General features: G+C 42.2%; 1 protein-coding gene across 1 annotated transcript in view; it reads right to left on the bottom strand.

Annotated features, from left to right (window-relative positions):
- Nucleotides 1-213: 213 nt before the first annotated feature.
- Nucleotides 214-12,497, bottom strand: part of MRPS11 (mitochondrial ribosomal protein S11) — a 57,672-nt gene continuing 45,388 nt past the window's right edge. The window contains exons 5-6 of the mRNA XM_089687666.1: nt 3,250-3,315; nt 214-615 (exon numbers count right to left, since the gene is read on the bottom strand). Coding sequence (XP_089543792.1) covers nt 508-615; nt 3,250-3,315 — 174 coding nt within the window. The 3' untranslated portion in view covers nt 214-507. The remainder of the gene's footprint in view (nt 616-3,249; nt 3,316-12,497) is intronic.

Raw genomic sequence — 12,497 nt, 5'->3', positions numbered from 1 at the left:
TTTATGTCTAGTTGATTCCAGCTATGTTTACAGCGGATTCCCTCTACTATACAGTCATTGTTTGGAAAACCGATTTTCGACATGGTGATTTATATTACCTGTAATTTTTTTTTTTAAGAGAATAAAAATTCATGTGTAATTTTCAAGGACATGGAAAGGGAAAAAAAAGAAAAAGAAAAAGAGAAACACACGAGGCTTGCAGAATACAAAAGGTGAGCTCAAAACATTTTCTGACATTTTATTAAAGGCATCTTAAAAGCGAGGTGAAAAAAAAATTGGTCTCAACAAAATCTATTTCTCCGCCTTCCATTCTGAGCACGCATTAACCATATCACAAAGTGCTTCCAAAACAGCCTTAAATTAAAAAAAAAAAAAAAAAAATCCCGTCATAAAGAATATACTTCACGACCCTCACACTGTGCAGCTGAAGTAAACCACTTCTTCCATTCAGCGTCCTGCTGGACCGGCACGGGCTGCTGCGTTTCAGCCCTCCTAGAGCATCCTCGTTTACAATCTCCGAGGTTTCCGCGGACGGCAGCCATTGTGTGGGATGGGTGTATTATCGGTAAGGGATACCACTTGCAGTCCTCCCATCGTTAACCCTCTGATGGCATGCTGCATGAAAAATAAAAATACATTTAATAAGATGCCATTATGGAAACATTCAATAAAACAGGTCATCATGCTAGTTATTTGTCCCTTTGTCCTTAGTAGGCTTGGTTATTAAACATGGTCATTGGTCTGGAGGATATGGCTGCACTGAACATGACAAAACAAATTGGGATTTTTACTAATTTTATCAAGGATCAAACTTTTTTTTTTTTTAAAGCAGAACTGCACTGAATCTGATCAACGAAAAGCAAAAATGCTATTTAAATCATTTTTTATTTTCAGCGCAAATTCCCTCCATCCATGTCTCCATTCTTAATTTGGCAGAGAAAAACTTTTGAAAAAGCACTTTGAAAAACACCCCTCTAGCATTTCAGTCCGTGGCCATCATGATTAAGGGCAGATGATTCATGTAGCATTGACTTCCTGGAATACATCTGCCCTTAGCTCAGGCATGCAGGCAAGTGGTGTGCTTAGTTGACAAAGCCCCTCCTCCCCGCTTGAAGACTCCTGGGATGTATGACATCATTTGCATAGGCATGGAAACCAGGAAGTAATTGAAAAAAATTTAAATTGGGGGGGGGGGGGAAGGAAGGAGGGAATATATCTATTTCCTCATCTATATACTGATGCTAGTAGCATCAGGATTAAAAATAGTCAGTGTTGAGTGAGGTTCCACTTTAAATATTCAGTACCAATTACATATTAAACCATGTACATTCATATATTTTAGAACAAATCTCCATGGTTTGGAGGGCAACAGGGACACCCATCTCCAGTCAGTCAATACTGACTCCACAATTTTAATGGCAGGAGTAAGAGATCCCATGTTAGGACATCATAGATCTTATGGGGCTTCTAGAGGACATACCACCAATGGAGGGGCCCAGACTGGTCAACCATCACTTGCATTTCATTTATAGTAAAAAAAGGATTAAAGTGATTGTAAATGCTCCTTTTTAAATAAAAATAACAATCATGTCATACTTACCCGCTCGGTAGAATAGTTTGGCATAGAGCAGCCCTGATTCATTTCTTCTCGGGTCCCCCACCAGCTCTCCTGGTTCCTCCCCCTTTCCCAGTGCCCCCATAGCAAGCTGCTTGCTCTGGGGGGGGCACTTGAGTGTGCCTATAGTTCTACTTTAATGCAGAGAAAGAGGAGAAAAATTAAAAATCAGCAGCTACAAATACTGTAGCTGCTGACTTTTAATATATGGACACTTACCTTGTCCAGTGATCCAGCAATGTCCTCACCTGAGCCGATTCTTCAAGTGGCTCAGGTGCAGGTGCCGGCATCTTAGGTAAGGGAAACCGGCAGTGAAGCCTTCCAGCTTCACAGTCGGTTTCCTATTGCGCATGCGTGAGTCGCACTGCCCTTTGTGAATGGTCCAGCAGTCTACTAGGACTTGTGAGGTGTCCCAGAAGGCTGCGGGGGAGGAGGAAGGGCCGAATGTCACCGCAGCAATTCATTTGAAAGTGGGAGCAGGTACCTGTCAAAACCAGGTACCTGCTCCCCCCCCAAAAAGTGCCAAACCTGGCAATGGAGGAGAGGAGGATACAAACAAACAGAACTTTTCCTTTTGGGTGAAGCTCTGCTTTAAAGTGGTTAACCCTAAACATATTTTTTTTTTTTTTTTTTTTTTTAACCTTAATGCATTCCCTGCACCAAGGTAAAAAATGTTTCAGGATGTGTATCGCCCCATCACCAACCCCCCTCCCCCAACTCTCTTATATGTACCTGAGCTCCATCTTGATCCAGTACTATGCACATCTGTAATGGCTCTATCCTCTTCTTCCCGCTCAGGCTTTGCTGAGAGCAGCTGGAGCATCTGGCTCTTTCTGCTGGCAGCGGGCCAAGCCTCACCATAAAGAAAAGGATAGGGGCTGCTCTGCGCAATATCAATACAGCAGGTAGGTATATCATGTTTGTAAAGTTAAAAAAAATTGTTTTTAAAAAAAAAAAAAAAAAAAACACTTAAAGTGGTACTAAAGTCTAAACATTGTTTTACCTTAAAGTCATCACACATATAAAATGTTATGTTAAACTAAAGGCCTAATGAGTATAATGATGCCTAAAAGTGGTATTAAAACCAAAAGTGTAATGGACAGCAGTATTGTCAGTCTGAGGGAAATGGAAGTGTTAAATGTATTAGCAGATTTGAATGCAGTAACAAACTGAAGCCAAACTCCAGCTAACACTTTATAATCAGTTACAGCAAACAGTTTTTTTTCCTTTTGGGATAAAGGTTTTACATAAATAAATACAAACTGATCATTTTATTCACCCCTATCAATAGATGGATTGTCTCATCCATGTAAACAGATACATTCTGCAGGAGAGCTTGGAGCTTCTGAGTAAGCAGACATACTGGCTGGGTCACCAGATGAAAATAGAAGGAAAAAAAAAAAAAGGGAACTGAAGCAGCCATCAGATCTAAGAATTGGTAAGCTGCCATACAATGTTTGCTTTTGGCTTTAATACCACTTTAAGGCTTCTTTTTTCTTTTGCTGCAATGAAAACCACAAAGCGAGCAGCTGACTTGCCACTATGGGCGGTAAACGGTTCTTCTTGCAGATCTATCAGATTTAGGAGGTCCAGAGTGTACAAACGGTAGGTCAGTTGTAAACGTCTAAACTTACTATTCTTCCAGGTCCTAAGCCTTTCACCACAACTCTCACAAAGGAAACACCTTTATCCGTGGCTTTCTGCAGGGGAAAAGAAAAAGAAGAAATAAAGCAGGGTCACAAGCACGTAATGGAAAGATCAGCAATCAAATGAGACACAGGTGCCTGAACTAAATTAACGAGCGCAGAATCTCAGCACGTGCGCTTTCACAATGTCACAACTTGCCGAGCATTCCATCTACGGGAATATACAACACGCCGTCCGCAAAAAGGTAATAAGGCAGAACATGGCCGAGCCTTTGCGAGGAAAAAAAAAACATCCATATCGTTCTAAGCGGCAATAAACAATTATACAACAAATGCTGTGCGGCAAGCGGGGAGAAAATTGGGAAAGGAAAATCATGGCTTGCGAATTAAACCGCAGGGGTAGCAGCTTGAATAAATGGAACAGCCAGCTACTAATCTATAAGCTTCAAATGCCTTTTAACGGAACACCTACTGACCATCAACTAGAAGGATGCATTGTTTTTAAATGGCTTAGAGGGGCCTCGAAGAAGGCCTTGTGCTATAAATAGGAGATGCACTCTTTTTTTTGTCTGTATGCTTTATATTCTTTGCAGGTTATAAATGGCATCACGTGTGTCCCCTCCATTAGTATAGGCTGTCTAGGGTTTTCCTGTAATGCTATGCAGATTTCTCCGAGGAAGTGAATGGCGCTCAGACTTGGACGGCGTGTAGAAACACGAACACCTGCTGTAGCCCAGACAACTTAGTAGACAGACTAGATGTCAGCTCCTGCCGAGATAAAAGACTACAGGAGGTACTATAAAGCAGAGCTGTCAGCCGGTTCGTATTTCAACACTTTCTAAGAGCAGAAACATTGTGGAAATGGACAAGCCATTTCCAGAGAGTGCAGGAGCTCTGAAATAGGCCAGTCGTTTCCGTTGTGACAAGGTATTAAACAGCTTCCATCGGCGTGGACCTACAACTCGTCAAGATTTCAGTGCTGGGTTCATAAGGATGCCAGGCAACAACACGCTTTCCCATCAGAAGTACTTACCGCCCAATCCGCATACAGAGCTTCATTGTTCCAGAAAGTAGAACATCCTGGTATAACCACTTGACGCCAAATCACATACGTGTACATGATTGACCTCCTACTGGGGTTTTGGTTGTAGCTGTATGCCATGACCCCGGTATTTTATTTATTTTTTTCAACCGTCGATGCTTTTTCATCTAAAAGCAATCTTAGCAGCCGATTAGCCGCTGCATTGCTTTTACAGGCGGCAGGAGGAGATGTCCGACCCACCATCACTTCCCTGGGCTCTCTTGTGCGATCAGGGAGCCCGGTATCCGATCCGACAGTGCTGCCAGGTTTTCATAGAGCTTTTGGTCCCCAGTCATCTCTATGGTCTAGGAGACCGGAAGGGACATCACGACGTCACTTCTGGTTCTGGCAGCTGTAAACGCTGCTTTTTTTTTTTCTTAAAAGCACGAGATCCATTTTTTTTTTTTTAATTTCATTTTTTTCCAGGGTAGAGGACAGATCTAGGGTCTTATAGACCCCAGATGTTTCCATAAAGAGGACCTGTCAACCCTTATTTCTATGACAAGGGATGTTTAAATTTCTTGTAATAGGAATAAAAGTGAAAAAAAGTTAAATTAAAAAAGAAACAATGTAAAAAAAAAAAAAAAAAGCACCCCCATCCCTCAGTAATTGTGCGCAGAAGCAAACACATACATAGGTCACGGACACATAGGTAAACATGTTCGCATCACACATGAAAGGTATCACTGCGAATGTTATAGTGAGAGCAATAATTTTAGCGCTAGATCTCCTCTAACGCTGGAGATTTTTAAGTGTCATAGTTCGTCGTCATTACACATGCAATTTTAAAGCATGTTAGGGATCCATTTACTTGGCGTGACATCTTTTATATTTTAACACAAAATTGGGTTTTACATTACATTCATGTTTTTTACTTGTAAACAAAAAGTGGCAGAACAGGCCTGGCCTTCAAGAGGTTAAAAAACAAACATCCATACCCACTCAGGCTGGCCATACACTATACAATTTTCTTACAATTTTCTGTCCACTTTCTGCCCAATTTCCTTTAGATTTACCTTCAACTGTGTAGTGCAAGGGCCTGCCTAATTGGATACAACTGAAAGTGTTGGTTGGGTTTGACATCCTATTATATGGTTTTTGGTAAATCTAAAGCAAAATTCTCAAGAAGATTGTATAATGTATGGCCAGCATTAGGTGGAGTATATTTGTCAAGACTGAGAACTGAGCAAACACCGCTGATCGCTCAGCTCTCTGTCTTCAGGCTGCAGAGAGCTGGTGACTGTCAGTGAACGCCTCTTTGTTCTGCTATTCCAGAGCATGATGGAGACCTGGGATGTGGAGGGGGTGGGAGTGGCTGGCTCAGGTTTTCAGAAGCTGAGCCAACGGATGGCCATAAATATGGGTGGATCCCAACTTTAAAGTCAGAATCTCTCTGGATCAGTTCAGTGACATCAGTCAATAGCGGACTTTAGCCCGCTGTCAGCTGAATACAAGTCACAGGAGTGGACAGGCTCACTGTAACATATTAACACCTTCCCGCCCATAGTAAAATGAAGGCCCGGCGGGACATTTGCTGTCCTGGGAGGATGTCATCCTCCCAGAATGCGCCACACTGAGAGGCAATCTGTCACCCGCTGTGTCTGCCGGACACAGCGAAGGACAGACCAGTGTACTGGTTGGCAACAGATCACATGCAAAATTGTACACAATGGATGGTGTTCATTCATGCCATTCATTGTGTACTACTGTGTTGATCTTGGTGATTGGTCACAGTTATCATATGGTACAGACAGGGCCAAATCACATTTACATTTTGGCCTAAAATTATGACGCAATTTGATTTTTTTAACATTTTCTTTTTACTTGACATGTTTAACCACTTGCCACCCAGCCACTGTATAAAAACGGTGGCAGGGCGACACGACTGGGCAAAAGCACGTTTTAAAATGTGCCGTTTCAAAACAGGTAGGAGGCGCGCCGCCACCCTACCTTCACCGCCGATCTCAGCCGCGGGTGTCAGTCGCCGGGTCACAGCCGGTTATGAGATGTGTCCCGGCGATTTGCGGCAATCAGTGACAGAGAGCAGGGCTGCAGTAGCTCTGCTTTCTGTCACTTCCCTGACAGTTCCTGACATGAAGACCAGGAGAAAGGAGCTTCTCTGTCCCGATCTGCGTGTCTCCCTACAGTACACACCCCCGCCCCCTAGTAAAACACTCCCCTCACACAGTTAACCCTTTCCGTGCAAAAAAAAAAGTTAATCCCTTCCTCCCCAGTGCCATTAGTACAGTGTCAGTGTTTTTTTTTTTGCACTGATCACTGTATTGGTGTCACTGGGGATGTCAGTGACCCCAAGTCAGTTCCCCCCCAGTGTCAGAATGTCCGCCGCAGTCCCGCAGTCCTGCTATAAGTCGCTGATCGCCGCCATAAGTTGCTGATCGCCGCCATTATTAGTATAAAAAAAATTACAAATCCCAGTATCTTTCCCGCCATTTGTAGATGCTATAACTTTCACGTAAACCAATTCATTTACACGTATTGGGTTTTTTTTTTAGCAAAGACATGTCGCAGAATGCATTTTGGCCGAAATCTATGACGAAATTTGATTTTTAAATTGTTTTTTACTGGACATGTTTTATAGCAGAAAGTACAAAATATTGTTTTTTTTTCTCAAAATTGTCCCTACCTGAAGGTAACCACTGGATGTGCAGATACATGCGGATACTTGTTTACAGCAGCAGACAGATTTGGCTCTTTTCAGCCCATCACCTAGGTCACAGGTGTCAAACTGGCGGCCCTCCAGCTGTTGCCAAACTACAAGTCCCATGAGGCATTGCAAGATTGAGTTACAAAAGCATAACTCTCAAAAGGCAGAGGCATGATGGGACTTGTAGTTTAGCAACAGTTGGAGGGCCGCCAGTTTGACACCCCTGACCTAGGTGTACAGGCTGAGCAGCTGCAGATGATTGGAACACCTGGGAACCCGGATGCAGGTATTTGCAGCATACTTGCTCCACCATAGATATTTAGGATGTATGAATGAAACCCAAGACTGGATTTTAGCTATCCTTACTGTGCATTAATGTGTGTTTTTTTGAACCTGGTCAGAAAGGTTGGCTCTTATTCAGTCTAAATGTGCAAACTGAGCAGGTGCAAATGGCGCCATATTATGGCAGGCAAGGCACTCACTGATTTTCTTTTACTTTTTAAAAATTGTTTATCATAAGTAATTTTTTTTTAAGTGAATTGCCCTTTGCACCTGGTAGGGTTGCCATCGCATCCCTTTAAAACTCAACACATTCATTACACAGGTTTTGTAGTGGATTAAGGTGGTAATTAAAATCACTTTGTGCCTTATCTGCATTAAATTAGCCGCAAAACCTGTGTAAGTAATATGTGTTCGGTTTTAAAGGGATGAGATAGTAACCCTAGCACCTGCTCAGGTGGCATTGAAGACTGGATGATAGCCAACCTTACTGTACAACCAGGGCACTGCAGAGGGCTCCAAATTGTGGTAAGCAGTGCACTCCCAGCTTTTTTTTTTTTTGTAATTAAAGTGAGTGCATTTATGACATTTTTGCAAAATGTGGAATTAACCACTTGCCGTCCGCCTGCTGTTTATAAACGGCAGGGCGGTGGCACTCCAGGGGCGGGTTGCCGTTCATAAACGCCATTTCTAGCTGCGCAATCTGGTGCCCGATGTGTCCTCCGGACACAGTGAAACACCGATCGTCGGACGGGACCTCTGTACGAGGTCCCGATCATGTGATCACTGATTGGACAATCAGTGATCACTTGCAAAGTAGTAAGCAAGATGTCACTTGTGACATCATTGCTTACTACGTGTGAAATCTGTGAATGATCAGAGGTCACATGGTACAAGGCTATTCACAACAGCCTTGTACCATGTGACAAGCTGTGACCAATCACAGCTCACTCAGTAGTTCTCAATGGCTTCAAGAATGCAGACAGAGAGAAAGAGAAATGATTGCTTTTACATCCTATATGGGTGTAAAAGCAATCACTGTAAAAAAAAAAATCTTCATCACCCCCCACAAGTAGTACAGTGTCACCATGGTGACACTGTACTGCTAGGGTGACAGTATGTAAAAAAAAAATATATAAAAAAAAAAATAAAAATGTAAAAAAAAAGTTTAAAAAATATAATTTTCGGTTATAAACTAATTTGGATTATTTTTTTTTTACTAAAAAGATAACGGAATAAATTCCGGCCAAGATTTATGATGAAAGATTGTTTTTTCTTATAACATTTTTCAAATAAATACTTTTTTTAAACATTTTTGGACTTTTTCATTTACATAGCAAAAAAAAATTAAAATCCCAGTGGTGAATAAATACCACCAAAATAAAGCTTTATCTGTCTTAAAAAAAATGGTAAAAAATTCATATGGGTACAGTGTTGCATGACCGCGCAATTGTCATTCAAAGTGTGATAGCACTGAAAGCTGAAAATTGGCCTGGACAGGAAAAAGTGTCCGGACAGGGAGTGGTTAAAGTACAACCCAGTATACGTGGTCCAGTGATCAGGAGTATGCTATGTACAGTCAACATACAGAATACAGAGGTCAGGCTTAACGAACCACTTCTTGACCAGGCTATTTTTTGCTATTCAGCACTGCGTTATTTTAACTGACAATTGTGCGTTCAGGCAAAGCTTTACCCAAACTTTATATAATTTTTTTACACAAATTGAGCTCTCTTTTGGACATATTTGATCATCACTGGGTTTCTTATTATTTGTGATACAAAAAAAAAAAAAGCACAACCCCCGCCCCCAATATGTCTTACTTTCTCCTATAAGACTTAGTTCACACCTATGCAGCTTGCGTTTGCTCCGTTTCTGCCGTGCGTTTTCACACGTGTTTTTGATGCATATTTTATTCTAACTTGTTTCTGGGCAGAATAAAATCGCACAACGCATCAAAAACGCACTACATGCTTTTCTGCAACGTCTCCATTGAAGTCTATAGAACCAAAAACACAACATTTTGCATTTAAAAAAGTCCCTGACCATTTCCAAAAATGCACTGGGTGAAAATGCAGACATGTGAGCCTGTTCCATAGGAAAGCATGTAAAATGGACTACTGTGCTTTTCTGCAAAACGCAGCGGAATACGCATAGGCGTGTACCTAGACTAAAACCTATCCAATAAATTAAAAAAAAAAAAAATCTAGTTTCTTCATAAATAGTGGCCAAAATATAGTCTGCTACACCCGATAAGGTGTGTATTGATTGGTTTGCGTGAATGTTTTAGCATCTACAAACTATGGTATATATACAATATACTGGAATTTGTATTTTTTTTATACTGATGACGGTGATCAGTGACTTATAATGGGACTGTGATACTGCAGCACGCAATCTGGCACTAAGTGACGCTGGGGGGTTACTGACTGCCACTGGCATCTCCAGTGACACGAATGCAGTGATCGGTGATAATACTATACAAGGTCACTGTACTAATGGTACTGGCTGGGAAGGGGTTAACATGTAGGGAGATCAAGGGGTTAAATGTGTGCCTAATGCAGGCCATAGATGGGTCGAAAATCGGCCGATTTTTCGGCCGAAAATAAAATCGGCCGATTTTCGGATCGTTAGTGGGCGATTTGGTCGGCCGATTTTCGGTATTTTGGCCGTTTTTTTTTTTCGGTAAAGTTGGAAAAAAATCGGCCGATTTTGCCGATCGGCCGATTTTCGCGGCAATTAGTGGGCGAATCGGCCGATTTTTTACCGATAAAAAAACTGCGCATGAGCAGTGACCTGCAAGAGGAAGACAAAAAGAAGAAAAAGAAGAAGAGGAAGAGGATGAAGAAGAGGATGAAGAAGAGGATGAAGAAGAGGAAGAAGAAGAGGATGAAGAAGAAGAAGAGGATGAGGATGAAGAAGAGGATGAGGATGATGAAGAAGAAGAAGAGGATGAGGATGAAGAAGATGAGGATGATGAAGAAGAAGAAGAGGATGAGGATGAAGAAGAAGAGGATGAGGATGAAGAAGAAGAAGAATAAGAAGAAGAGGATGATGAAGAAGAGGATGATGATGATGAAGAAGAAGAGGATGAGGATGAAGAAGAGGATGAGGATGAAGAAGAAGAAGAAGAAGAGGATGAGGAAGAAGAGGATGAGGATGAAGAAGAAGAAGATGAGGATGAGGATGAAGAAGAGGATGAGGATGAAGAAGAGGATGAGGATGAAGAAGAGGATGAGGATGAAGAAGAGGATGAAGAAGAAGAGGATGAGGATGAAGAAGAAGAAGAAGAAGAAGAAGAGGATGAAGAAGTAGGATGAAAATAAGAATAATTCCAGTCCAGCAAAAAGTGTCTCTGCAGAGAGCTCCGCTATTTCTGACAGTTCTCTGACATTTACAGCGGTTGAAACATTGTATCTATTTGTTTCCGAATAAAAACATCTGTATCCTAAATGGAAATAAATAGATACAATGTTTCAACCGCTGTAAATGTCAAGGAACTGTCAGAAATAGCAGAGCTCTCTTCAGGGACACTTTTTGCTGGCTGTAGAAGGGATGAAAATCGGCCGATTTTTTTTACCATTGATGGCAACGTCGGCCGCTTGAACGACCGAATTTTCGTTTTTTAAAAGAAAAATCTGCCGTTTTTCTCCCCATCTATGGCCTGCATAACTATGTGTAATATATGCAAAGTGTGCTGCTTTTTAATTATGATCTCTTGGTTTCTCACTCCTGCTTTGCAGGGATGAGAAACAGATTGTTCCCTCTGTACAGAGCTCAGTGTTGATTGTCAACACAGAGTGATTGGACACAGCTGACCAGCAGGTCCTGGCCATGAATCATTGGCCGGGACTTGCTGACAGACTCCTGCTATGTGCAATCACAGTGGGTGCTGGGTAAGCATATGCGTTCCCTAAACCTGGAAGTAGGCGGTGACGTACCAGCCACCTCCAATCAGCAAGTGGCTAAATGGCAGCAAATACATTATCCCCCCCCCCCCCCCAATCAAAAATATCTGCCATTAGAAATCCACACTACGCCAGGTAAAAAGGTTTGCAAAAAGCTGCCCATTCCTTCCAGCAACCACCTTAAAGACAAAAATATGTCCCTCCAAGCAAATCTCCCTTTTAAAAGCAACCCCCCACCTTCCCTCAAGCATCCCATGAAAGGAAAAACATTCCCCCACCCCAAGCAAAGATCGCCACTGCAAAATACCTCCCTGCCTCAAATACCCACACAAAATTAAACCCCCCCCCCAGCAACAATTCCTAAACCTTAGATTGTATGCCCCTTCAGGGTTAGGGACTGATGTGAATGTACAATATATATGTAAAGCGCTGTGTAAACTGACTGGAGGTCCCCTGACAGATCACTGCAGGTCTGACTGCTTCTGCTGTGCGGTTGCTAAGGCTGCGTACCGTGGCAGCAGGGACACTGACTGGGCAAATTAGTAGGTTACCCAAGTGGGTGGGGGAAGGGGGGGGGATCAGGACTGGGATTTGGACCCCCCTGACCCCCCCTTTATCTACACCCCTTGCTTTATCTATTTATTACAATTTGAGCTCTGGTGTGGAATGCTTTCATGTTAGAGGATGATGTACACTTGGCCTGCCCCCTGCCTCCTGAGATACACCACTTCACATATCCCAAGAGACTTCAGAATGTTCTCCCTGCAGTCTGCCAGCCTGTTCATGCACAGTGACACTTCAGCAGCCATCTTTGATTTAGGAGCCAACTCATTTTCTGATCACTCAGCTGGTTCACAAATCCAAAATGGAAATCCGACAGCCCACACGTGCAGTGGCATATCAGCAGCTATTTTTTTTTTTAATTTGGGAGCTGGCTATCACTTCCTGATCACTCAGCTTGCTTTCAAATCAAATTCAAGATGGAGGCACTCGAGAAGAAAACCGTGCTGAACACCATGGGCCCTCAAGTACAATTTGTTTTTTATTTAGCAGCTACGGTACTTGTAACTGGCTTTGTTTTTCTAGACATGCATGAAGTTCCTTTTTAAAATTCTTATTCTCCCAATGCAGGTAGCAAAACGGCTGCTGAAGATTGCCAACAGGTGGTGTGTATAATATATAAAGTATTCAGACCCCCTTCACTCTTTTCAATTTTGTCCATGTTGCAGCTTAATACTACAGTTGTTTCAATTCATTTTTTTCTTATTAAAGCGGAGCTCCACCCAAAAGGGGAAGTTCCGCT

The sequence above is a fragment of the Staurois parvus genome, unplaced genomic scaffold (assembly GCF_062004578.1).
Source record: "Staurois parvus isolate SC_StPar_1 unplaced genomic scaffold, SC_StPar_1.0 ptg000432l, whole genome shotgun sequence".
In the NCBI taxonomy this organism is placed as follows: Eukaryota; Metazoa; Chordata; class Amphibia; order Anura; family Ranidae; genus Staurois; species Staurois parvus.
Note: the sequence above shows the minus strand (reverse complement) of the source record. Positions and strands in the feature narration are given on the sequence as shown.